Below are 27,728 nucleotides of genomic sequence, written 5' to 3'. Positions count from 1 at the left end.
TGAAATAATCTGTCACACACACACACACACACACTCACACGGAGCTGCTTATTAGCGATAAGCTGCTCCACCTTCCTGTGGCTCCTCAGATTTGAACAATTCTGATTTTGTTGTGTGTCATTAAACCTCTCACGGCAGGGGCTGCTGCATTCAAGGACTGTCTCACATAGTGGGAAAAAGCCACTTCCCTGCTCTCTGTCACTGACATCTGACAACACAGGGTTCATAGTGTTGGTTAATAGTGTTATTAATGTGTCACTAATGTGTGTTTGTGTCGTTCACTTTTGTGAGTCTGTCGCGCCACACAAACAATAAGCCACGCTCCTTTAAAAGTGACGACAGCTGCTGTCTTTGCACTTCAACGTTCTCCCATGACATGACGCACAAATCATTGTTACATATGTATGTATATGTATATGCCCACACACACACACTGTATATAACATACAGGGTTTTTAATATTAATGTTGTTACACAACTAACTATTAAAATTAATGTTTTTATCCATAACAATAGGGTGGGTATGTTTTTTAGAGCAATCTTTTGCGTTCCATCGAAATTCCCTCGCAATAACTTTTGTGCTACATCGCAATAACTTTTGTGCTACATCACAACTCCCTTGCAATAACTTGCGTTCCATCGCAATACTTTTGTGTTCCTGCACATTGACTTTGCAACTTTAAAGTAATTGCGAAACACTGTCGTAACGAAATAATGAAATAAACACAATCAGATGTAACCAACGATAAAACAATGAAATAATAAAAGAATAATGCAGTGTAATTATACTTTTATTTATTCTTATTAAAGTTTGTCGTTAATCCACAGGTGACGAAAATAAGCTCCCATGCTCCATTACCGTTATGACTCCGCCCACTCCTCTCTCCTGCTCGCTGATTGGCGGAGGCAAAACAACTTGTACCGCGTCAATGGAGGACCGCGCTGTCCATCAAAGAGCAGGCGGGGCTTAGCAGCTGGAGTTTATATATCGAGGTCGTCGCGTTTAAGTGGCGGAGGAACAGCGGAGCCGGCGGCTGCTGCTGAAGCCCCTTCAGTGGTCAGATGAGTGGTCGTCTTCAGCGGGGACAAACAACGAGGAAGAGCACGTTTCACCCCGTGTGTCACAAAATGGAGGAAGAGCACAGTGAGCAGATGAAGCCTCTGCTCACATCTGTAAGTTCCCTCTTTCTTTCTTCTGGACCTGTTAGCCGCGGCGCTAGCGCCTCCTCCGCTGCCTCTCATCGACTTCTCTCCCCGGGAAGAAAACTAACATGGAGTCCGTCAGTACTCAATAAAAGCTCCGCGGTGACCGTGCTGAGAGAACCGGCCGCCGGTAAACCGCAGAAAGTTTTTAACCTCGCTGCCAAGCGACGACTTTCGTCCGTCAGATACCACGCTTGTGCCAGGAAGTGAAGTGATGATGCGACGCTGGCCGTTGAGGCAACATTTACGGAACCTCCTGGTGAAGTTGAGTGATTCTCGCTTTAGAGACGCGTCGTTAAATATACGAACGCCATAAACATGATTTGACAAATAAATTACAGTCACGGCGAAGTGCTCTTACATTCGGCATAAACCACATCCATCCACGTATTATCGCTTCAGTAATATCTCTACTTTTTTGTTGGCTTTGTTATTCATTTGTTATTCAGTCTGTGCGCGTGTCAGGCAGCAGATCAGCCTCAAACATAGTCGTAATAATTGTTTATATTCGGAACATGAGGGTGCGTTTCATTGAGTCACAAAGTGTCTTGATTTTCTTTCGTTACAGTAATTACTTTTCTTGTAAGCTGGAATGACTCAAACGTAATGATTTAATGAATAAGCTTTGGTTTGGGCTTTTCCACTTTAATCTCTGAGGAAGCCTTCAACCAGGAGGGGGCGTTAACTGAGATGAAATTAAAGATGGGTCAGTTATATACAATGTTACATACAATGCATTATGATAAAAGAACTTTGCAGAAAGTTCGCAGGAAGAGGCTGCTACAGCCTGTGGGCAAGGCACAGAATCCTCGCGGCTGACCTTTAACCTGTGGACCTAATGGTGTCATTTCACACACATTAGTCAACCTGCTGAGGTTTGATTGCCTCCAGAGAGTCCCCTTGATCGTCCTGCTGCCGGATGCTGCTCTGCTGTTGCCGTGGAGACGGGACACGAGTGTGTGTTGGTTGTAAAGCTCTGTTTTATTGGGAAGTTTGCGCTGTGTGGTTTAAGGTCCGTAAACTGCAAGTAAAACAAAACTGAGAACCAGTCTTTGCTTCACTGTGCTGATATGACAAGAGCCATGTCGTTTTATTCTGCTATACTTGTGAGTCCAAGCAGACGGATTTTTTTTCTCCACTTAAATAATGTCATAAAATCTACATCAGTTTAAGTCTACAATAACTGAAGAACATGTCTTTATCTCACTGTTAGACTTTTGCAACAGGAAACTGAAGTTTGTAACAACAACAACAACTCATGTGTGCTGTGATGTTAAATCACTCATTTTCTCTATGGCCTTTGGTGTGGGAGAGTGAGTGATTTTCAAACTTCAGTTTCCTGTTGGAAAAATCTGAGAAAGATTTGAACACGTTCTGAAGACATTATAGACTTAAGTTAACATTGGCAGCCATGTTTTCTCTGAGTTCACTTAACTAGATTAAATCCAGCACTGCACTGACCTTTTTTTTTAATATTGTTTCTTTCTCTCTGACGTAAAAGTCCAGGTGGATTTTTAGCGGCTCAGGTTTCTGTTGTGAACGAAGCGAACAAAGGACACGGTGACTGTCAGCGACGGCTCGTTAACTAGTGTTAAATCCTCCGTGTGAACCAAAGGTGAAGGCGTCACTTAGTGAGATGAAGCCCAGCACCTCCTTCATTAACTCATTAGTCCTGTTGACATAAGATAAATCACAGATTTTTGGTTTTAAAATTAGATTTTTGTTGCAAAATTGTGGGAACAAATCTCAACGATCAACTATAAGCACATTAAAACAAACAAACTAAGACGTTCTGTTCCAGATTATCTGGGGGGGGATAAAAACCAACAGTTTTTTTAATTGTCAGCTGTTCCTCGTTATTCAAAATAAAATGTTTTTAGTTGTTATTCTTATTATTCTCATAAAATAAAATACTCGTTTTGATGTTGTCTTTTATTTTAGTCGTATTCCTTCAAAATAAAATAGACATTTTTGTCTTATATTTAAATTTAGTCATTATTCTTTCAAAATAAAATAGATATTTTTATGTTTCTGTTAAGTCGTATTCCTTCAAAATAAAATACACATTTTTATGTTATCTTTCATTTTAGTCGTCATTTTTTCAAAATAAAATACACGCTTATATATTATCTTTCATTTTAGTTGATATTCTATCAAAATAAAATGCACGTTTTATGTTAACTTTCATTCTATTTAGTAGTTATTTCAAAATAAAATGCACATTTTCATGTTATCTTTCATTATAGTCATTCTTTCAAAATAAAATACACTTTTTTATGTTACCTGGCATTTGAGTAGTCCGTTTTCCACGTCTTATTTTTTTTCTCCACTTAAATAATGTCTGACCTAATGAAATCTATGTCAGTTTAAGTCTACAATAACTGAAGAACATGTTCACGTCTTTATCTCACTGTTAGACTTTTGCAACAGGAAACTGAAGTTTGCAACAACAACAACAACTCATGTGTGCTGTGATGTTAAATCACTCATTTTCTCTATGGCCTTTGGTGTGGGAGAGTGAGTGATTTTCAAACTTCAGTTTCCTGTTGGAAAAATCTGAGAACGATTTGAACACGTTCTGAAGACATTATAGACTTAAGTTAACATAGATTTTATTTTGTGATCTGGCTTTTTTTTCCCTGGCATTTGAGTAGTCCGTTTTCCACGTTTTATCAACGGCCACTTGCTTGTCTCTCACCTTTGTCTGATCCCGCCCCCCAGTGTTTGATTGACAGATGGTTTAAAGTCATTTGCGAGGCAGGTGTTTAACGGTGTTTAAGCACACACACACACACACACACTGTGTCGTGTGAGCAGGTTAGTGTTGTTGCTGCGTCTCTGGAGGTTAGTGTTTGACGTCAGCTGACTCTCTGGTGGACTGATCCGCCGGATCCTGTCGCTCTGCAGGGAAACCTACGAAGAAGAAGAAGCACTGACTGTTTACTCTGCGAGAAAGTGTATGTGCCATTTGCAGACTGTCTGTCTGCAGCTGCTCTGCTGTATCTCATGATCCAGGAGCACCTGTGTAAAACATCCTGTTTTGGTTGCCACAGCAACAGAAACTCAAGGATGTGGCTGACAACAGAGGGACAGATGACTTACTCTGTCAGTGTCTTTCTCTCTAAATCTCACCTAATAAAATGCACATCGGTTAATTTCACGTCTTTATCTCACTGTTAGACAGACTTTTCCAACAGGAAACTGAAGTTTGTAAACCACTCACTCTCCCACACCAAAGTCCATAGAAAAAATCTGTGATTTTTGCTCGCGGGGACACAGGAGCTGCTGGTCTTCTGCTGCCTCGTGTGGTCACTTTGTGTCACTGAGGTTAATATGAACAAAGGATTAGGAGATTTTGGTGTGGGAGAGTGAGTGGTTTACAAACTTCAGTTTCCTGTTGGAAAAGTCTGTCTATCAGTGAGATAAAGTCACGTACAGTGTAAGGGCAATTTGACTGTCAGCTATACACTTCTAGTTTACTAAGAATCACACATTGCTCACATTGCAGCCACCTCTCGGTGTCAGTACCTTGTACAAGTACACTACACAAAGACTTTGTGCCTTTTAATAACTATTTTCTTAAGTAATGTTTTTGAATGTGTTTTGAGTTTTATATGAAGTCTGTAGATTTGTGTTGTTTGTGTTGTTTGTGCTGTTTGTGTTGTTTGTGCTGTGGTCTCTGAGGGTTTGTTGTTTGTCTGTCTTTGGTCATTTGTTGGTCAGGTTGTTATGGAGCAGTGGAAAAACTCTGGTATTAAGTGTGAGGAGGAGGATCATCATCATCATCGCTGCTCTGCTTCATTTCAGGAGGGAAATTATTTGATTTTTTAAACAAAAGAACGTGAACAGTTTCAGGTGTTTATGCTCTACCTGGAGTGTCCAGCAGAGGGAGCTGTGAGCACAGTTTGGCCTCTGATCCACTTTAATGTCAAAGTTTAAACGATTGAACAGTGACTTTGTATTTAAGGTTTAATGCGATCATTCGGTTCAGATCTGGGTTGAAGCACATAATTAACGACATAACAATGTGAACACACAAGAGATCGATTAAAGCAGTGCTTCCAATAATACACACTAACCCACAGATTAATGTTGAATCAGATTACAGCTGTGGGTTCAGATTACAGTAGAATCAGATTAGTTTTGAGTCAGATTATTGTTTGTTCAGATTAGTGTTTAATAAGATTACTGTGGGTTCATATTAGTGTTGAATCATATTAGAGGTGTATCAGATTAATGTTGAATCAGATTACTGTGGGTTCATATTGTTGTTGGGTCAGATTAGTGTTGAATCAGATTACTGTGGGTTCATATAATTGTTGGGTCAGTTTAGAGTTGAATCAGATTAGTGTTGAATCAAATCAGGACTGAATCAGTTTACTGTGGGTTCAGATTACGGCATAATCAGATTACCATGGGTTCAGCAGTTTGTGTTGATTGGCTCTGTTTTTGTTTGTCTTTTTTTCTGCTCAGAACAGTTTCTGATTGGTCATCCACAGACTCCGCCTGCTCTGTTTTTTGTTTTGTTTTCTATGTTTGTTTCATACTTGCTGCGTGTGACACAGTCAGTGCAGCAGCAGCAGCAGCAGCAGCAGCAGCTATAAATACATGAATCCCAACACAGTGTGTGTATTTACTGTGGAGCAGCTGCTGCTTCTCTTCCCTCTCACCACTGCAACACTCGCGCTGGTCCTGCGGCCGTTTCCTGTTGTCACTCGTGGCTTTGTGGAGGCTGTGGACTTAATTTGACACAGTTTGTGGACGCAGCAGCGACCATGGGAGACTTTTGGGGATATATCGCGAATCAGAGAGTAGCCAGAGCCACGACACTGGTATGTAATCTGCCATCTGAGAGTTACAGACGAGAACTTCACGTCAAACTTGCAGTTCAGTTTTCCTCCTGTAACAGATTTAAAACAAAGTGATTATATCTGTATATGGTGACATGAGACCACAGGTGTTTCTGTGATGAAAGACACAAAATATTAGATGCATTGATAAGGAAAGTTAATAAGTGTATATTTTAATATCATGTAATACCGATTATTAAGAGTATATTTTATTTTAAAGTGTATTTCTACTTAAAGTTCCAAAATCTACTTATTGTTCCAAAATCTACTTATTATTCCAAAATCTATTTATTATTCCAAAAATCTACTTATTGTTCTAAAATCTACTTATTGTTCCAAAATCTACTTATTATTCCAAAATCTACTCATTATTCCAAAATCTACTTATTGTTCCAAAATCTACTTATTATTCCAAAATCTTCCTATTGTTCTAAAATCTGCTTATTGTTCTAAAATCTACTTATTATTCCCAAAATCTACTTATTATTCCAAAATCTTCTTATTGTTCTAAAATCTGCTTATTATTCCAAAAATCTACTTATTGTTCTAAAATCTACTTATTATTCCAAAAATCTACTTATTGTTCTAAAATCTACTTATTATTCCAAAATCTACTTATACAACTTGGAAAATTGGTTTCATGGATGAGATTAGATATGGACACAAAATGGGTACAGAGCAAGGTTCAGTAAAAAACAATCGCTCTCAACCCTTCCCTTTCTAAATCCAAAAGTAAGGCATAAATTTAGGATACAAAACGAATGGGTTAATCATACATTAAAGGTTTGGGAGAAGACAAGACGATTGTTGAATTGACCTCTATCTCTATCAAGGGCAGCGAAAATAATTACTGCCCGTGACTTTCTGCCAGCAAAAATGGACAGTGGTTTCATTAGATGGGCGGGGAATGGCCTTATCACAATAGATCAATTATTTGAAGGAATGACTCTTAGGACTTTCTCACTTCAAGCAAAGTATGGCACTGATTCTAAGGGTTTATTTAGATATTTTCAAATTCGGGATTACCTGATGACACACAAAGAGTGGGACAAAATTAAAGAAGTTCCATCTAATTTTGAACAATATTGGATTGAGATAGCTGAGAATAAGATGAAGACATAATATCATGCATATATGGCACGATTTGTATGGATACTTCAGTGGATACACTTGATGTGAAAGCTAAATGGGAATTGGAAGTTAATACCATAATTGCTGATGAGGAGTGGGAGGGTTCTTGGGTGCCCTGGCAGAAATGTTTAAGCAGCCCAATTTGGAGGGAATTTGGCTGGAAGTTGAGGGCAAGATATTTCAAAACTCCTTTGGTAATAGCTAGTTATGATAATAACTGTTCCCCCCTGTGTTAGAGGGGTTGCTGTATAACAGGGGACTTTTCCCACATCTTTTGGGATTGTCCTAAATTGCAAAGATTCTGGGAGAATGTGAAGCGACAAATTTGTGAGATGCAGTAAATTGGCTTAAACCTCATCCTCCCACACTGGACCAGTGGTCTCAAAGGCTTAAGGATGTAAATTGCATTGAACACATAACGGCAAACCTTCGACTCCAGACGGACTTGTATCTTGAAAAATGGTCACGTTATAATGTATTTGGAAAGGTGAGAACATTCAACTAGGCTAGATTGTGTACCTACAAAGAATATTCTTTCACCTCTTTGCTATTTGATTGTCTTTGTAAAAATAAATCCCATAACTTCTCCATAACACAGTGTGGTGTTGTCAAACTTTCTCTAAACCAGAAAGTTTCAGCTGGATGGAACTTCTCTGTCAGACAGATTTGCAAATCAAATCCTATTCAAAACAAATGTGAAACATCAGCAGCGGGATGAAGTCCTTGAGCTTTTTTTAACTTGTTTTAACTCCATTCTTCATTAATATTGATCAGTATTGGTATATTTTCTTGCGCCGCTTCAGTTGTAGCACTTTAAATTGTTGTCGTACAGCTTTGTATGATGATAATAAATCAACTGTAATCAACCAAAGAAATTCTTGGTTGACCGAAGCGCTTAAATTCTCTACGAAAAATTGGCTGTATGAAATTAACACGGGAAAAAAGTCGACAAAATGTCTTAACTCGTAAATAATGGAGCAGTCGACTGGGACTTTGCGACCCTGGAGTTCACTTCAAACCTCTCCTGTGTGTGTGTGTGTGTGGGAGACTGAGACTGAGACTATAAATATATAGAAAGTTCCCTCTGATTTACGCTCCTTCTTTCATCTGTATTTTTATCCTCGCTGGCGTCGGAATGCTCATTAAAGATCGGGACGCATTTTTGGCTCGGTTAAATCAGATGTCTGGGATTTCAATACGAGCGTAACGCTACTTCTGAACGTGATATCTGGAGAATGTCCTGAGGGAGTGTTTGTTTGTGTGTGTGTGTGTGTGTGCAGGGGAACGATGAGGAGGCCGTGTTGGATCAGGGGAAAACCAGCTCCACCCTCAACACCAACTTTGAGAGGGAGGAACTCGAGAGTGAGTCTTCTCTGTGTTTGTGAAATGCTCCTGGTCTCTTGATTCTGTACATAATGTGACACCTGTCTGTCCTGACCCTTCTCCCCTCACTCCAGTCAGGGTCTAAGGATAAAGAGTTGTATCATCCCATCCCTGCTCTTTATCCTTAGACCCTGACTGGAGTAAGGAAAAAGTCCAGTCAGGGTCTAAGGATAAAGAGTTGTATCATCCCATCCCTGCTCTTTATCCTTAGACCCTGACTGGAGTAAGGAAAAACTCCAGTCAGGGTCTAAGGATAAAGAGTTGTATCGTCCAATCCCTGCTCTTTATCCTTAGACCCTACTGGAGTGAGGAAAAACTCCAGTCAGGGTCTAAGGATAAAGAGTTGTATCGTCCCATCCTGCTCTTTATCCTTAGACTCTGACTGGAGTGAGAAAAAACTCCAGTCAGGGTCTAAGGATAAAGAGCAGGGATGGGACAATATCGCTTTTTTTGCATCCGATACCTATATCACAACAATACAAAATCACTGGATCAGAAATCAGACAGATACAAATGTAAAATCTGATACAATCCAAAATTACTTTTTATAAATCTTACTTAAGTAAAAGTCTTAAAGTAAATGAAAGGTTATGTCATGGTGGCTCAGTGAGTTGTCTTTCAATTAGAAGGTTGTGGGTTCAATTTCTCAAAGCAGATCATCAAGACTATAAAAGCTCTATATAAAAACAGACCATAATACTAACTCTTCTTCTCCTGTTTTTATTTGGTAGTAACGAGTAACAAAGAGAGTTAGAGGAAATGTAGAGCAGTAAAATTACACAATGTATTTAAGAAATTTGTATTTTGTATTTGTAAGAATTTGTAGTAAAAGTAAAAGTTGCTAGAAAAAGAAACATCGAAGTAAAGTACAGATACGTGCATTTTGTACTTAAACACAGTTATGAAGTATTTGTACTTTGTTACGTGACAACACTGGGTGTCAGTACCTGATGTAAGACATAGCGCCACCTAGTGTAGGGGAGGTGCATACGCTGGTTTTTGCTCATTCACATGGACAAGGAGAGCAAAATGGGTAAATTGCGACCTAACTGTGCGGAAACGTACAAACGTAACATGAGTGTGTTTCCTTCGTCAGGCCACAGGGCGGTGTACGTCGGCGTCCACGTCCCTCTGGGACGAGAGGGACGGAGACGTCACCGTCACCGAGGACACCGACATCACCGAAAGAGACGGGATCGCTCCGATCGGGCCGACGGACAGGACTCGCCCACAAACGGTTAGTCTCCGCCTCGTTGTTGAACTACAACACGAGGGTCATGTGATGTGATGACGGGTGTGTTGTGTCTCCACAGACACGCCGTCTCAGCGAGTCCAGTTCATCCTCGGTATGGAAGACGACGACGAGGAGCACATTCCGCACGACCTGTTCACCGAGCTGGACGAGCTGGCCTTCAGAAATGGAGATCTGCAGGAGTGGAAGGAGACGGCCAGGTGAGGACACGCCCCCTCCACACAAATAAGTAAACAGATTAACAGGTGAAAGTATTCGTTACAGTTTACAAAGGCACTGGGAACCAGGATTCTTACATCCCAGGATTAGACCCAGGAACATGGATTATTTTTAATATAAGGTTTAAACTCAGGAACATGGATTATTTTTAATATAAGGTTTAAACTGAGGAACATGGATTATTTTTCATTTAAGATTTTAACTCAGGAAAATGGATTATTTTTAAAACCAGGATTGAAATTTTTTTTTATCATTGGATTTAATGCAGAAACCTGGATTTTTAAATTCAGGATTAAACCCAAGAACATAGATTTTTAAATTGCAGGGTTATATTCAAGACCATGGATTTTTTTAAATCTCTGGATTATATTTGAGAACAGAGATTTTTTTAAATTCAAGATTAAACCCAGAAACATGGATTTTTTATTTCAGGATTAAACTGGGAACGTGATTTCTTTTTCTTTTTTTTCTTGGATTCAATGTTGAAACTTGGATTTTAAAATTGCAGGGTTACATTCAGGAGCATGAATTTTTAATCTCAGGATTAAACCCAAGAACATGGAATTTCTTTTTTTTAAATTCGGAATTAAATTTGGGAGTTTTTCATGAAACCAAAGATATTTTCTCATCTGAAGAGAAAGGTTTTTTTGCAGAATTTTAATCCCTGAAACACGGTAGAATTTTAGTCCCGAGTCTTTTAACGACGTCGCTCACTCTGCGATAAATGTGTGCGTCTAACGTCAGGTGTGTTCTGCGTGTTTGCGCTCAGGTGGCTGAAGTTCGAGGAGGACGTGGAGGACGGCGGCGAGCGCTGGAGTAAACCGTACGTGGCCACGCTGTCTCTGCACAGTCTGTTTGAGCTGCGCTCCTGCATCCTCAACGGCACCGTGCTGCTCGACATGAGAGCCAACACCATCGAGGAGATCGCAGGTCAGCACGTTTCAGCACGCGCTCGCTGTGCTCAGGGGGATTGTCATCGTTATTAATATTATTGTCTGTTTCCTGTGCAGACATGGTGATTGACAGCATGCTGGCATCAGGTCAGCTGGAGGTCAGCGTGCAGGAGAAGGTGAGGGAGGCCATGTTGAGGCGTCACCACCACCAGAACGAGAAGAAGCTGAGCAACCGCATCCCGCTGGTGCGATCCATCGCCGACATGGGCAAGAAACAATCGGACCCTCACCTGCTGGAGCGTAACGGTGAGACAGTCACCTGATCACTCGCCAGTCTCTCACGTCCAGGTCACAGGAGACGACGGCTGAACTCTGTTAATATTTACTCAGTCTTGTGTCTGTTTCCTGTTGAGTCAGCCGACTGATAACCTGCTTTTTAATATGAGTCAGCGTTTTAATAACCATAGTTTAAAAGCTCTAAAACTGAATTAGACCGATTTCAGTATCAGTAGATATTTGGGTTTGTGATATCGGTATTGGACACCAAACCAGCGGTGTCATTTCCTCCCGAGATAAAACCTGCTCTGTCTCTTCCTGCTGATATTTCTGTCCTTTCACTCTTCTTCTTCTTCTTTTTCTTCTTCTTCGTCTTCGTCTTCGTCTTCTTCGTCTTCGTCTTCGTCTTCGTCTCCTCCTCCAGGCGAGGATTGCGCCCCCTCCTCCCGTCTCTCTGTCCTGCGTCGCTCCTCCGTGGCCGTGTGCGGCGCATACTCCCCTTCCGTGTCGCCTCACCAGTCCAGCGGGCTCGGACGCTTCCTCTCCGAGCCCTCTGATCCCGTCCTCCGCCACTCACTCCACGTTCCTCCTCCCCCCCCGGTTTGCCTGAGGCGAGGTTCAGCTCCGGAGGCACTGCAGTGTAGAATCCCTGAGGATGTGAAGGAGGAGGAGGAGGAGGAAGAGGAGGAGGTAATGAGAATGAAGGATGAAGAGGACCTTGAGTTTCCTGACACTTTAACAGGCAAATCCCTGCACGCGCGTGACGGTGCACGGTGTGAACGCTCTCGACTAACACTGATTTGCTGAGTGTGTCGTTTGGAAGCATGGATCGTCTGTTACTGAGTTACTGCTGATGAGCTGAAGTTGACGGCTTTTTGATGTAAACAGGAAACGGTCAGTGAGTGCGACGACCTCGGGGACGGGCCTGACTCCAGTGGAACAACACCAGAGGTCAAAGGTCATAAATGAGACACTTGGTGTTAATAAGTGAAAATGTCTCCACCGATCGCCCACTCTGAGTTGTTTTTCATCATTTAAAAGAACAATTTTCAGCTTAAGTGTGAATATATTCTGGTTTCTTTGCTCCATAAAACAAAGAAATCATGAAAACGGAATTGTTTTGGTTTGTGGACAAAAACAAGACCTTTGACAACACCTGATCAATGTTTTCCAAACAAAAACAAGTACTCGTGACAATAACTGACGGAGTGTTTGGAGTTGCAGCTCTAGTTCAACGGAAAGGCACGATTTAAAAAAAAATGATGTGATGTCGCAGCAGCTCGATAACACACACACACACACACACACATGTCTGGTTTGTTGACGATCGACTGTGGGGAAAGTTTCAGATTGAACCTTTAAACTTGTTTCATGTTCACACGTCTGTAGGTTTCTAAAGTTTAAGGATAGTTCTGAACAGGCTCGTGTTTTATCTGCTCAACCGACGACGGTGTGGAAACGTCTCATCACATTCTGTTGATGATCTGTGTGTGTGTGTGTGTGTGTGTGTGTTTAAAACCATACTTCAAACGGTTTTTAGCCACTTAAAAGGTCTAGTGTGTAAAATGTTAGGTCTAATTTTCAGTGGCAGAAACTCTCCCACATGTGTTATTTTGCAATTTCAGCATTTGAAATCCTTTGTGCAAATTGACCTCAGTGACACAAAGTGACCACAGGGAGCAGCAGAGGACCAGCAGCTCCTGTGTCCCTGTGAGCTAATATCACTGATTTTCTCTATAGACTTTGGTGTGGGAGAGTGAGTGGTTTACAAACTTCAGTTTCCTGTTGGAAAAGTCTGTGTAACAGTGAGATAACGACGTGAACATGTTGTGTGAGTTACTATAGAACTAAGAAACTGCTCCTCTTATGACGTCTGTCGCTCTAAGTGGCTAAAATCAGTTAGTTTGTGTTTTCCTGAAACTAGGACTTCACATTTAACCCCATGTTCTTAAATGAGTCAGTGTCGTGTATATGCATGTGACTACAGTGTGGTTTCCTTCAGAACACTAACTGTGTGTGTGTGTGTGTGTGTGGGGTATAAATGTCCTCTGGTGTCCTCAGGTCTGCTCGTGTCCCCTCAGTCGGCTCCTGGAAACCTCGACAACAAAATCGCCGAGAGCCGCTTCAACAGCAACAGCCGAGAAAACAGCACAGTGGGCTTCACCAAGGTAACGCAGCACCAGCACCCGCCACTGAGGGGCGCCACCACATGGTGTGGAGCGGTAACTGTACTGTAAGCTGTGAGGTCACGGTGGTGATGATGGTTCACAGAGATTTAAGAGATAAATCAGGCAGCGTAGGTTGCCGTGCGCTAACTGTCACAGGGGGAGGAGTTAGAAGTACCAGAAAGGTTTTTGATTGGACACAGAGTGAAGACACGCCCCCTGAGTGAGGATGAGTCATTAAAAGTGTCTGTGTGGACCCTGGAGACAGATGTTAATACCAGCTCTAAAGTGGGCCATGGATTTTGATGATGTCATGATTTTAGTGTCTATGTCGTTCAGAATACAGTGACATCAGTGACATCATTCAGTTTGATGATGTCATTCATTGGTAGTTCTGTGATGTCAGTGCTGCAGTGACATCACAGGTGTGTCATCAGGTTTACCTGTTACCTGATGACGTCATAAATATCAAATCAGGTCCACGTCGCTTCTCGGTGCTTTAGTGTTCGTCCGCTTCTGCCCCCTGCAGACAGCAGAGTGAATTACAGCCTCCACATCACAACGTCTTTGATCATTGTAATTGTGTGTGTGTGTCAGGTGGACATGAACTTCATGAAGAAGATTCCTCCTGGAGCCGAGGCCTCCAACGTCCTGGTGGGTGAAGTGGACTTCCTGGAGCAACCGATCATCGCCTTCGTCCGTTTGTCTCCCGCTGTGCTGCTGACGGGCCTCACTGAGGTTCCAGTGCCCACCAGGTGGATGGAGGGACGATCGGTGGATGGAGGGAGGGATTTTAGTTTTATTGTGTTGTTAAACCATCTTCCTGTCCCCCCAGGTTTCTCTTCCTGCTGCTTGGCCCATTTGGAAAAGGTCCACAGTACCACGAGATCGGACGCTCCATCGCCACGCTGATGACGGACGAGGTGAGACCGTGCAGAAACGCAAACTATCACATCACCGAGAACGCGGGAAACATCCGTCTGACGCTAACAAACAAAAACATGAATTACTTTTCCCAAAAAAAAGTTGTAATTTTATCAAACGCATAAGTTCAAAAAAAATACTTGTGTTACCAAAACAAAATGTAATGTTACAGAGGGTGGATCTAGGGTTCTCAACATGCTTATGTAACATTTTGCATTATGCTTAATAACAATTATCAAAAACGTTTTGTTACCCACATTTTGTTTTTATAAAAGGTTGCCAAAAAACACATAACTAGTTGCTTTTAGTTGGTTATAAATGTTTTTCAAGATAAATAAGTAAATAGCATTTTGAAAAAACACGAAACTAATGTGATAAGAAACACAACACAACTAACATAACATTTTTTTAAAAAAAACGTAGATTTTCCACGATGTCGCCTACAAAGCGAAGGACAGGAACGACCTCCTGTCAGGGATCGATGAGTTCCTAGATCAGGTGACCGTGCTGCCTCCAGGCGAATGGGATCCCAGCATCCGCATCGAGCCACCAAAAAGTGTCCCGTCTCAGGTAAGACTCGAACCTGAACCTGCAGTGTTCTTGTTCCTCTGCTAATAAAATAAAAACATGGTGACGTCCTCCGATCCGTCTCTACAGGAGAAGAGGAAGATGCCCTCTGTCCCTAATGGCTCTGCCAACGGCACTGGCACAGGGAAGGAGGCGGAGCATCAAACCGGACCGGAGCTGCAGAGGACGGGGAGGTCCGTGAGATCACATGTTCAGCCATTGCTCGTAACTTCACGACTTTGTGTTGTCGTTGTGCCGCTACTTCCCGTCTCAGTTAGGCCAGTTTAGTTGGACGCGAGTAAATGCTCCGTTTTCCCGTCAGGATTTTCGGTGGTTTGGTGAACGACGTCCGGAGGAAAGTGCCATTCCTGTGGAGCGACGTCAGAGACTCCTTTAACCTGCAGTGTTTGGCGTCCGTGCTCTTCCTCTACTGCGCCTGCATGTCGCCCGTCATCACGTTCGGAGGTTTGCTGGGAGAGGCCACCAAAGGAAACATCGTGAGTGTCGCGCTGACCGTGGACTTTGTTTCTCTCAACAACAAGTTCTCCTTCTCACTGTCCTCCCCCCTCTCTCTCTCTCTCTCTTTCTCTCTCTGGTAGAGCGCCATAGAGTCTCTGTTGGGGGCGTCGATGACGGGCGTGGCCTATTCTCTGTTTGCCGGACAGCCACTCACCATCCTCGGCAGCACCGGTCCAGTTCTGGTCTTTGAGAAGATCCTCTTCAAGTTCTGCAGGTGAGTCCCTGCCAGGTTTTTATTTTAATCAGACAGCAGGGGGCGCTGTGGATGTCCGTGGTTGCTTCATGTGACTTTAATAAGCTGGGACATTTGAGTGTCCGTGGTTAGTTCATGTGTCCATAATGACTGTGTGACATTTGAGTGTCCGTGGTTAGTTCATGTGTCCATAATGACCGTGGGACATTTGAGTGTCTGTGGTTAGTTCATGTGTCCATAATGACTGTGGGACATTTGAGTGTCTGTGGTTAGTTCATGTGTCCATAATGACTGTGGGACATTTGAGTGTCCGTGGTTAGTTCATGTGTCCATAATGACCGTGGGACATTTGAGTGTCTGTGGTTAGTTCATGTGTCCATAATGACTGTGGGACATTTGAGTGTCTGTGGTTAGTTCATGTGTCCATAATGACTGTGACATTCAGGTGTCCATTTAGCTAAAATGTTGTCATAGTTCCTGATTCAATTGTGAAACTGTAAAAATAAAAACACGAAGACTTATAAGAAATCTTCAATTTTTAAATCTTCGATTTTATTTGAATGACGTTGAGTCAAACTGGATCAGTGGATGTAACGACAAAGACCAAACATATTCAGAGTCAAGTTCTGATTCGGTGTGGACAGATTAGATGAGTCTGATTGTGGCTGCGCTCACATGGGGAACAGCAGGAAGCCGCTGAACGTGCTGTGGTGGTTACTGTTGTCCCAGATCTGGGTATCGTGCCACAGTCGCATGGACAGCGTGTCTCCCTGCTCCAGCAGCAGGGCGGCGCCGTTGGACGCAGTGTCGCTGCCAGCGCCGGACAGCTGCTCGTGCGTGATGAGCTGGATTTGGTTTTGAGTACGGCGCTCATCGGGTAATCAGATGGAGTGGTGAAGCGGACGTAGTAGACGCCGTGGACAGGTGCAGTGAACTCACCTGGAGCAGGAGCGGGAGGATTAACTAATGTCTGTAATAACTGTGGGACATTCAAGTGTCTGTGGTGAGTTCAAGTGTGTGTAATAATTGTGGGACATTCAAGTCTCTGTGGTGAGTTCAAGTGTCTGTAATAACTGTGGGACATTCAAGTCTCTGTGGTGAGTTCAAGTGTCTGTAATAACTTTGGGACATTCAAGTCTCTGTGGTGAGTTCAAGTGTAATAACTGTGGGACATTCAAATCTCTGTGGTGAGTTCAGGTGTGTGTAATAACTGTGGACATTCAAGTCTCTGGTGAGTTCAGGTGTCTGTAATAACTTCGGACATTCAAGTCTCTGGTGAGTTCAGGTGTCTGTAATAACTGTGGGACATTCAAGTCTCTGTGGTGAGTTCAAGTGTGTGTGATAACTGTGGGACATTCAAAGCAGTGGTGAGTTCAAGTGTGTGTAATGACTGTGGGACCTGACTGATGGGTTCAGGTGTGATGGCGCTCATAAATAACGTTGTTTGTTACTGACCTGTCTCAGAGTTGTATGTCTCTCCGATGTTTGTCAGGACGTCTCTGTAGATGAGCTTTTTGATTCTGGACGTCGTCTTCTGAAGACCGTCTCCTCCCAGAGACACAGCGAACGCCACCTTAGGCACGTCTGGAGAAAAACGTCAAGTTCTTTCATCAGAGTATTTATGGTTTATTTTCAGTAAATGAGTCGTTGGAGCAAAATCTTATTGTCTGAAATTACTTCTCGGTACATTTTAATCCCACAGAGGTAATAATCCCAGTACAATCTGTGCATTATTCAAATCCTGTGACAGAAGAGTTAAAAACACAACAGATAACAGCGATTGCTTTAAGGCAGAATTAACCGCGTGAACGGTTGAGAAGACTTCAAACACCAACAGGTGAAGGTGTCAGTACTGTTTTTGTCCTGTTGGGGGCGCTGCTCGTCCTCCTCCTCCACTAAAACTGAGCCTCAGAATAGGATTAGATGAATGCTACGAAACCACAGCAGCGTCCGATCACAACAAGTAAACAAGAGACTAAAAAAAGAGTAAGAAGTGACCGACCTCTCATGAGCTTCAGCTCCTGCTCTGTGGCCACCAGTCTTTCTTTGACTCCTGCACGCACACACACACACACACAATGAATTAAGTTGGAGAAATTGTTTTAAAGTAAAAAAAAAAAACACTCAAACCAATTAATGGGATATCAAAATATTTGGCAATTGATTAAGTAATCGAAATTTGAATAATTATGTTATATACGTTCCCTCTGATATCACGAATCGTATCAAAATAAAAGCAATTAGATATTAATTCACAATCGTTCAGCCCTAATAATAATAATGATAATAAGTCGAAAAATTTGGTGAAACTCAATTTTGTTTTCACCTTAGGTGGCGCTACAGAGCCCTTGAGCAACACAGGTCCGGGAATAATTCCAACATGGCATTTTTGCCAAGTTTCTAGAGTTTTTCTGCTCGTTAACGTCCTCAAAAACGACAAATCCACAGATAGAAGAATAATCTGAGGGATTAACGACCGGTTCCTCACACTACTTTGTGTCAGGAGCCGTTTCGGCCGCTGACAGTCGTGGCTCGGGCCTGCAGAGATTACACACACGCGGTGTAGATCACACCGAGCTCACACTAATGTAAGGTTTCTGCCCCACGCAGGTGAAGGTGTCAGTAACGGGAGTTCAGCACCTGAGGTTTCGGTCTGAAGCTGCTTCAGTGAAACCTGGAGAGATTTCAGCTCAGCTTCGAACTCTGCCGGACTTTCTTCTTCCCTGTGAAAACAAACAAGACAAATGATCCCTAAGCGAGTGGTTCTCTGTGGTCGTGGTTCTCTGTGTTAGCGCAGCCGAAGGTTCCTCACTCACATGGAGAAGAGCAGGAAGCCGCTGAAGGTGCTGTGGTGGTTGCTGTTGTCCCAGATCTGGGTCTCGTGCCACGGCACCATCTTCAGCGTGTCGCCTCGCTCCAGCAGCAGGGCGGCGCCGTTGGACGCCGTGTCGCTGCCGTCGCCTGCCGGCTGCTCGTGCACAATGAGCTGGATCTGGGCGTTGTTTCTGTAGAGCACGGCGCTCATGGGGCGGGAGTGTTGGCGGTGAAGCGGACATAGTAGACGCCGCGCACAGGTGCAGTGAACTCGCCTGCGGGGAAACATGTCCTGATTTTTTAATCTAAACAGACGCCTGTGACAGTGAAATCAGGACGGCAGTGATTTGGTAATTACTCACTGTGACTCTTCGTCGTTTCTCACCTGTCTCAGAGTTGTAAGCTCCGCCCACGTTGGTCAGGACATCCTTGTAGACAAGGTCTTTGTTGCCTTCGAGTGTCTTCACGAGGCAGTTTCCTCCCAGCGAGGCAGCAAACGCAACTTTAGGAGTTTCTGGAGACACATTTTTTTAATTTCTCTGTGATGCACGAACGGATGAACGCGGCTGCGATCGTTGTGATGTCACTCTCACATGACAGAAAGTAGAAAATATTTACATTGAAGAAGCTGAAAAATGACAGAAAGTAGAAAATATTCACTTTGAAGAAGCTGAAAATGACAGAAAGTAGAAAATATTCACATTGAAGAAGCTGAAAAATGACAGAAAGTAGAAAATATTCACATGAAGAAGCTGAAAATTACAGAAAGTAGAAAATGAGAATGACAGAAAGTAGAAAATATTCACATTGAAGAAGCTGAAAAATGACAAAGTAGAAAATACACATTTAAGAAGCTGAAAATGACAGAAAATAGAAAATATTCACATTTAAGAAGCTGAAAATGACAGAAAGTAGAAAATATTCACATTTAAGAAGCTGAAAATGACAAAGTAGAAAGATGAAGCTGAAAATGACAGAAAGTAGAAAATATTCACATTTAAGAAGCTGAAAATGATTGAAAGTAGAAAATATTCACATTTAAGAAAGTAGAAGAATGACAGAAAGTAGAAAATATTCACTTGAAGAAGCTGAAAATGACAGAAAGTAGAAAAATATTCACATTGAAGAAGGAAAAATGACAAAGTAGAAAATATTCACATTTAAGAAGCAGAAAATGACAGAAAGTAGAAAATATTCACATTGAAGAAGCTGAAAAATGACAAAGTAGAAAATATTCACATTTAAGAAGCTGAAAATGACAAAGTAGAAAATATTCACATTTAAGAAGCAGAAAAATGACAGAAAGTAGAAAATATTCACATTGAAGAAGCTGAAAAATGACAAACTAGAAAATATTCACATTTAAGAAGCTGGAAAAATCAAAGAAACTAGAAAATAAGTACAAGTCCACAGTTTTCTTCCTGATATTTCTGATACTTTCACAAATTGTTTAAAGGCATAATAATCTTAGTGTATGTAAACTTCTGAATTTGAAGAAAGTGTCTAAAAAAAAAAATCCTTCTCTCATTATTCTGGCATTCAGCAAATAGAAATAGAATAATATTGGTAATCCTAACGGACCTAAAACAGGAAAAGTGATTGTCTGATTTCATGTCAGACAGTGAGAAAAATATGTGTCATATGTGTCTTTTTATATAGTGTATGTAAACTTCTGGTTTCAACTGTAAGCTGAAAAAAGTTGGAGGTTACTTTATTAATAAATTATTAATTGATTAAGCCCTATTGATGACTCCAAACTGAAAATCTTCATCTTGTTGTTTAGTTCCTCCTCCTCAGCTGCTAAATGCTTCTTTGTGTCACAGACTCCGAGTTATCCTCATCATCATCGTCATCATCATCATATCTCTGTGGTTACTTATTGATGATGTACTGATGGGGTCATTGTTCAGTTACCATGACGCTGTGCTCTTTGATCGGTTACATAACAAAGATAATGTCAGTCAGCAGAACTGCTGTGATCAATGACTATTCATCAGAATTTCACTTTACACTTTTCTGGTCAGCACTCTCGCCTTGCAGCGAGAAGACCCGGGTTCGAGCCCCGGTTGGAACAAGGGCCTTTCTGCATGGAGTTTGCATGTTCTCCCCGTGTGTGCGTGGGTTCTCTCCGGCTTCCTCCCACAGTCCAAAAACATGCAATGTGGGGATTAGGTGAATTGGACACTCTAAATTGACCATAGGAGTGAGTGTGAGAGTGAATGGTTGTTTGTCTCTAGCTGTATGTGGCCCTGTGATGGACTGGCAAACTGTCCAGGGTGTACCCCGCCTATCGCCCCATGTAGCTGAGATTGGCACAGCACCCCCCGCGACCCTCTGGTGGAGGATAAAGCGGTTAGATGATGACTGACTGACTTTTCTGGTAATTTTTCGTTAGAAAACAAATAATTTCCACGTGAAAATTCTCGCTTGAATTCTGCTCACGTATTGATTGTCCGAATTCTTTGTAAATGCCATTTGCGAAATGACAGGTCAAGTAATGGAGGGAATGAGTGGTTATTTATTATCAGTGGAAGTCCTGAACAATTCTAAAAACAATACCAAATTATAATTGAGTGTGAAATACTTGGGTTTTTCATCTTTAACTTTTGTATTGGTAGAGCCGAAAAAAGCATTGCTGCTAAAGAGGAAGGAAAGCTATTTTGGATTTGGATCTTTGCTCACTCAGCCGAAAGAGCCGAAAGCAAGGCAACCCCATACCACCAAGGGTCTTTGCAGGTCTTTGCAGAAACGCTTTCTTAATTCTCAGAGGTTTTTTATTCCAGATAAATTGGGATATTGCTGTGTCACATTTGTCAAAGAAGGCTTTGTTCATGATAACAGAGAAATAAGTACTTTGGTAAGATTTGCCCATTTATCAAAGTTATGCGTTGTTTGGTCGTACAGTTTCAAGAAATTGTTTAAATAAATCAGAAAAAATGTCAGTAATGTTTATTCCCAGATATTTAATTTGGTTTGAAATTGCAAATGGCAGAGAGTCGAGAGTATGTATGCTCTGTCTGGCTTTTGGGTTAATTATGAACATTGTTTTTTTTTGAAAGGTTGAGCTTGTACCCAGATATTTTGACAAAATCTCCCACGGTTGACATTATGGCATTCACTGATTTGGAAGGGTTAGAGATAAACAGCCACAGATCATCTGCGTATAGAGCCACTTTGTGTTCTGACCCTCGTCTTTCAATTCCTTCATAATCATTTGCTGAGTTCAATAACACCATGATCTGTGTCTGTAATAGAAAAACTGATGTTTATGTGTTTGAGTCTTCTTTGATTTAATGAAGAAATGTTGCGTATTGTATCTTTAAATCGGATCATGTTCTGCTTTCTCTGTCCTCTGTCCTTGTCCTCTGCACCTGTCCTCTGCTGGTCCACACAGAGACTACGGTCTGTCCTACCTGTCTCTGAGGACGAGTATTGGACTGTGGACGGCGTTCCTGTGCCTCGTGCTGGTGGCCACAGACGCCAGCTCTCTGGTGTGTTACATCACTCGCTTCACAGAGGAAGCGTTCGCCGCGCTCATCTGCATCATCTTCATCTACGAAGCTCTGGAGAAGCTGTTCCACCTCGGGGAGCTTTACCCCGTCAACATGGACAACCACCTGGACAACCTCACTTTCTACGGGTGAGGGGGCGGAGCCAAGTCATCCACACAATTTTCAAATGTCCGAGGGTTGTATGTTGCCCCCTAGTGTGGCGGAGTCGCGCACACTTGATTCACTAAAGAGATTCTTCTCTGGTTTACGAAGCAAACGTAGCAGCAGGAAAAAAAAATCATAAAATCTACGTCAGTTTAAGTTTATGTTCTCTTTAAGAACATGTTCACGTCTTTATTTCACTGTGAGACTTCAGGAAACTGAAGTTTGTAAACCACTCACTCTCCCACACCAAACCCCATAGAGGAAGGAAATCAGTGGTTTTAGCTGGAGGGGACACAGGAGCTGCTGGTCCTCTGCTGCCTCATGTGGTCACTGTGTGTGTGTGTGTGTGTGGGGTTTACAAACTTCCCGTTTCCTGTTAGAAAAGTCTGTCTGAGAGCAAAGATGAAGCAGACAATGTTGTTCCAACATAAAGAAAAGTTAAATAAAAGATGAAAATCAGTTTTATTTCTCTCCTGCAGGTGTCACTGTTCTTCACCTGCCAATGCCTCAGAGGAAGTCCTGCACATCTGGAGCAACAACAATGTAACAGCAGAAAGTGTCCAGTGGGAGGAGCTGAGTGTGGAGGTGGGACATGAATCTCACACACACACACACACACACACAGTGAGAGCAGATTTGTGTCGTAACAAAAACAGAGAAACACTTTTGTCTTTGTTGTTTTTACTGTGAATGACTTCATGAATATAACAGTCACACTTTAATCACCACAGCTATCTAGTGGACATTCAGTGGTACTGCAGCTCATGTCTGTCTGTCTGTCTTTTTAGGATTGTACGCGTTTCCGTGGCGTCTTTGTGGGCTCGGCCTGCAGCCACGACGGTCCCTACGTCCCCGACGTCCTCTTCTGGTCCGTCATCCTCTTCTTCACCACGTTCTTCCTCTCGGCTTTCCTCAAACAGTTCAAGACCAAGAGATACTTCCCCACCAAGGTGAGTCCACACACACACACACAGGTCACACATGTAGTTTTAAAGGTCCAGTGTCTGCAGAGTCTTCCTCCTCTCACAATGATGAAGATAAGTGAAGCTGTCTCTTTAACCTCACATCTGAAATGATCACTTCTCTTTTTCCTCCAGGTTCGTTCGACCATCAGCGACTTTGCCGTCTTCCTGACCATCATGATCATGGTGCTGCTGGATTATCTGGTCGGAGTTCCTTCACCCAAACTCAACGTGCCCGACCGCTTCGAGGTAACACTCCACACAGTTTCTGATGTTATTCTCATTGTTCCATCAGTGACAGAAGCTGGTGTGTTTGTTCATGAGCACGACTTTCAGCTGAGCCGAGACCAACCTGTGACGTCGACTGAGAGTTCTTTTTTGTGGAGTCGCCCCCTAGTGGCTAACGGCTCCTTCTGTCCAACCTCCTCGGCTTCACTTTCCTGTCTGTTTTATGACGAGTGTGCGAGTGGCTGACAAAGTTCAGATTCACATTTCCACTTCCTCTCTTCTCCTTCTTCTTCGTCTTCTCCTCCTCCTCCTCCTCAGCCGACGTCGAACAGTCGTGGTTGGCTCATCTCACCGCTGGGCTCTAACCCCTGGTGGACACTGCTCGCTGCCGCCGTCCCCGCTCTCCTCTGCACCATCCTCATCTTCATGGACCAGCAGATCACCGCCGTCATCGTCAACAGGAAGGAGAACAAGCTGAAGGTGAGGGTTCCTCTCTCTCTGTCAGATGAAGGATTAAGCCCCGCCCAGCCCTGTCTGACTGTGTGTGTGGTTGCAGAAAGGCTGTGGCTACCACCTGGACCTGCTGGTGGTGGCGGTGATGCTGGGCGTGTGCTCCATCATGGGCCTGCCGTGGTTCGTGGCGGCGACCGTTCTCTCCATCTCGCACGTCAACAGTCTGAAGCTGGAGTCGGAGTGTGCGGCGCCCGGCGAGCAGCCAAAGTTCCTGGGCATCCGAGAGCAGAGAGTCACCGGCTTCATGATCTTTGTCCTGATGGGCTGCTCCGTCTTCATGACCTCTGCCCTCAAGGTGAATAAAGAATACTGACGTTTGTAAACCACATACACACACTCACTCAGTTCAAATGTCTTATTTTGTCACTTCAGAGTTTAGTGCTTTGTTCAGATTGACCTCAGTGACACAAAGTGACCACACGAGGCAGCAGAGGACCAGCAGCTTCTGTCTGATGTTAAACTGTCTTCTGTCCTCAGTTCATCCCGATGCCTGTCCTGTACGGAGTCTTCCTTTACATGGGCGTGTCCTCGCTGAAAGGCATCCAGGTCAGTTTCTGTCCATTTGTCCTGCAGCGCCTGCTGTGGACAAACATGGCTGCCTCTCCTGCGTCTTCTGCATGGTCCACTTGTCTTTATATGGGATAGTTCATGTGCTTCCTGTGGTTCTGTCTGCAGCTCTTTGACCGGATCAAACTGTTCGGGATGCCGGCCAAACACCAGCCGGACCTCATCTACCTGCGCTACGTCCCTCTGTGGAAGGTCCACGTCTTCACCATGGTGCAGTTGTCCTGCCTCATCGTCCTCTGGGTCATCAAAGCGTCGGCCGCCGCCGTCATCTTCCCCATGATGGTGAGGTCAAAACTGACAAGACACTGAGCCAGTTCATCATGCGTTCATCATGCGTTCATCATGCGTTCATCATTCCCGCGGTGATGCCTTCTCTTCCTGTCCTCTGCAGGTTCTGGCTCTGGTCTTCATCAGGAAGCTTCTGGACTTCTGCTTCACCAAGAGAGAGCTGAGCTGGCTGGACGACCTGATACCAGAGAGCAAGAAGAAGAAGGACGACGACAAGAAGAAGAAGGAGAAGGAGGTGATTTTCATCTGGCTCCAACATTCCTTTACTTGTGTTTTGGCTCCTCCTCCTGTCTTGATACCTCCTCCTGTTGTGGCTCCTACTCTTGTTTTGGCTCCCCCTCTTGTTCAGGCTCATCCTCTTGTTTTGGCTCCTCCTCCTGTTTAGGCTCCTCCTCTTGTTTTGACACCTCCTCGTGTTTAGGCTCCTCCTCCAAGTGAAGACTCAAAAGTGATTGGAGGAGAAGCAGAGAAAGTCGAGAAATTTAACGTGTTCATCATCTTTTTTTTTTCCCAGAATGCTCAGCAGATGCTGGAGGAAGCGGACGATGGTCCGCTGTACAGCGGCGGCGACGTCGTCAAGTTCCCGATCAAAAGCCTCAAAGGACGGTGAGTGGATGACGGACGGCGTGGATCAGGAGCCGTTGTGTGATTGTTCATGAGTTGATTCTGGAACGCTGGCGTTGGCACACGGGCGACGGGCGTGTCGCTGTCAGGAGGATGTGGCGATAAACAAGGGTCTTTTTGTGTGTGTCATGATGTGGGTGCGTGCGCTGGAGTGATATCTTTGTGTTGTAACGTGTAAGTGTGTCATGAAAGAAGAAGCGTGTCATGTCTCCGCGCCCGTTTCACCTACGAGAAAGTCTTTCACACTTGTGTGAGGCGATAATAGAAACGACGGCATGTGTCTCCGGTTTTTACGACGCTCTTTGTTTTTACGATTGTTGCAGCTTGGACCCGTCTGTGGTGAATATCTCGGACGAAATGGCGAAAAGCGGGATCTGGAAATCCGTCACCATGAAGTCTGACGGCAGCAAAGCTCTGAAACGCTGTCACAGGTAAATGCACAACTGTGATTGGTCCATTATTAGTAGTACAACGCGTCATGACTGTAGTTTGTGATGGTTTTTGTGAGGAAAGCACAAAGTGATGCTTTATCTCACTGTTAGGAAACTGAAGTTTGTAAACCACTCACTCTCCCACACCAACCTCATAGAGAAAATCATTGATTTAACATCACACACACACACACACACACACACACACTGCTGCCGCCATCACATTATTTTGTCACTTCACTGTTTGAAATCCAACGTTCAGATTGACCTCGGTGACACAAAGTGACCACACGAGGCAGCAGAGGACCAGCAGCTCCTGTGTCCCTGCAGCTAAAACCAGGGCCGTTTCTCAATACTATGTACTTGCTTACTTGGGAAGTATATACTTGAGAAGTACGCTGGGAGTATATACTTGCCAAGTACGGGAGTACACAAGTATGTGGTTGTTTCTCAACACTCAAGTATGCAAGTATGTATGTATTGTTCCGCTGTTTGAATGGTGGCTGGCACCAAGTGCTGCAGCCTCATTACCGCCACCTACGGTGTTGATAAATTAACATATGAAATACTTTTAATAAATGTCCATATATATATATATATATATATATGTATATATATATATATATATATATATATATATATATATATATATATATATACTACTCTACATATCTAATATTTACATATTATATTTAAATACAGATACAATGACCGTGCGACTTTAATATAAATCTAACATTCAAAGTTGAAATTAAAAAAAAATTAATAATAAAGAAACTTTCAAACTGTCAGGTCAAAACGTTTCCATTAAAATCAAAATAACACGTCAACAACAAATCTATGGATCACACCGAGCATGTAATGACAGCAACGTCTGAGCCAGCGGATCATTTCATCAGGACAGGCCGAGGAAACGCTGCTCTGTGCTGGGCACAGTGAGCGCTGAGCGTCCGCAGAGGCGGAGCTGATCACCTCCGACAAACGTCGCTGCCAAACTATAAATACGTCATATCTTCATACACAAACCACATGTTTGAATTCTAAATGACTAATTTCTCGCCTCAAATGATGTTAAAACTTTGTTCCGGGACAAAGAAAAATATTTATTTCAGATTTATATTTCTATTATCTGCTGCAATGCTCCGCCGAAATGTATTCTGGGATACATGGCCATCCCAAGTACGCTTAAGTCACCTCCGATGCATACTTGGTAAAAATGGGCGGAGTGAGAACACTTCTGGGTTTGAGAACCGTCCTCGCTGTTCGCTTACTTGAGAATTGGAACAGCACTTGGACTGAGGCTGATGACGTTTTCACAAGTACGGAAGTACACACAAGTACGCACAAGTACGCACAAGTACACACAAGTACACACAAGTATGGATATTGAGAAACGGCCCAGATTTTTTTTCTGTGAGGTTTGGTGCGGGGGAGTGAGTGGTTCATCAGTGGCAGGTTCTTTATTGCTCTTGTCGTTGTCGTCGTTGATGTTGTTGTTGTTGTTGTTTTCCAGCATGGAGAAGCTGCCGAGCATCCAGATTAACTTGGAAAACGAAGACGGACACAGCGTCGTGGACTCGGAGACGTTGCTGTGATCCGCCGTCCTCTCTGAACTGAGGTGAAAGGTCACTGGAGGACCAATCAGGCTCCACTTCACTTTTGAGACACTGCGTTTTCCTGCGACAAAGGTGAACGTTTTATTTTTCTCATCGTTTTATGATGAATCACAGAGACTCCGCCCTCCGGCGAGTGAACACGGCTGCTGGTGGTTTCTTTGGTTCTGGTCTCTGCTGCGCTGTGATTGGCTGCTGAAGCACAGGCGTCCAATGATCTGAGGGAATCCTGATGTTTAATTTCTCATTTAAAATTTAAAGTTTTTACTCTGATTGTGATTTGTCTTTTATTTGTGTGTGTGTGTGTGTGTGTGTGTGCGTGTGCGTGTCACCTTGTTGCTACGGTGATTGGTTGAATGATGTCACAGTCGTCATCGAAGCTTAAATAAAATCAACTTGGTGATGACGATCAGAGTTTTTTAAGTCATTTCTCATTCATTCGTTTGACTTCTGGTTC

The 27,728-nt window shown here is 43.1% G+C and overlaps 1 protein-coding gene and 1 long non-coding RNA gene across 4 annotated transcripts; one reads left to right on the top strand and one right to left on the bottom strand.

The window, feature by feature from the left end:
- The first annotated feature begins 985 nt into the window (after nucleotides 1-985).
- LOC122775284 (sodium bicarbonate cotransporter 3-like) lies at nucleotides 986-27,677 on the top strand. Of its 3 annotated transcripts, XM_044035130.1 has the most exons (26): nucleotides 986-1,173; nucleotides 8,465-8,546; nucleotides 9,664-9,804; nucleotides 9,881-10,019; nucleotides 10,808-10,968; nucleotides 11,049-11,237; nucleotides 11,632-11,949; nucleotides 13,269-13,375; nucleotides 13,970-14,127; nucleotides 14,208-14,295; nucleotides 14,720-14,866; nucleotides 14,954-15,057; nucleotides 15,186-15,360; nucleotides 15,463-15,596; nucleotides 21,784-22,029; nucleotides 22,525-22,630; nucleotides 22,834-22,995; nucleotides 23,143-23,256; nucleotides 23,554-23,715; nucleotides 23,792-24,043; nucleotides 24,226-24,294; nucleotides 24,424-24,597; nucleotides 24,707-24,838; nucleotides 25,118-25,209; nucleotides 25,551-25,658; nucleotides 27,172-27,677. In XM_044035130.1, exons 1-26 carry the CDS (start codon nucleotides 1,063-1,065, stop codon nucleotides 27,251-27,253), a joined length of 3,753 nt encoding a protein of 1,250 aa, XP_043891065.1. In that variant the 5' UTR covers nucleotides 986-1,062; the 3' UTR covers nucleotides 27,254-27,677. The 3 variants fall into 3 exon arrangements, with proteins under 3 accessions (XP_043891065.1, XP_043891066.1, XP_043891067.1); XM_044035131.1 differs by lacking the exon at nucleotides 11,632-11,949 and having other exon boundaries at nucleotides 987-1,173; XM_044035132.1 differs by lacking the exons at nucleotides 986-1,173; nucleotides 11,632-11,949 and adding an exon at nucleotides 5,802-6,035.
- LOC122775288 lies at nucleotides 17,144-17,967 on the bottom strand. Its single transcript, XR_006361082.1, has 3 exons — nucleotides 17,902-17,967; nucleotides 17,578-17,628; nucleotides 17,144-17,159 (listed from the first exon to the last, which is right to left on the bottom strand). It is a non-coding gene; the product is annotated as an uncharacterized LOC122775288 (long non-coding RNA).
- Nucleotides 27,678-27,728: the final 51 nt, after the last annotated feature.

This window comes from Solea senegalensis, linkage group LG9 (genome assembly GCF_019176455.1).
Source record: "Solea senegalensis isolate Sse05_10M linkage group LG9, IFAPA_SoseM_1, whole genome shotgun sequence".
Lineage (NCBI taxonomy): Eukaryota > Metazoa > Chordata > Actinopteri > Pleuronectiformes > Soleidae > Solea > Solea senegalensis.
The sequence above is the reverse complement of the archived record's forward strand: the minus strand, read 5'-3'. Positions and strand labels throughout refer to the sequence as shown.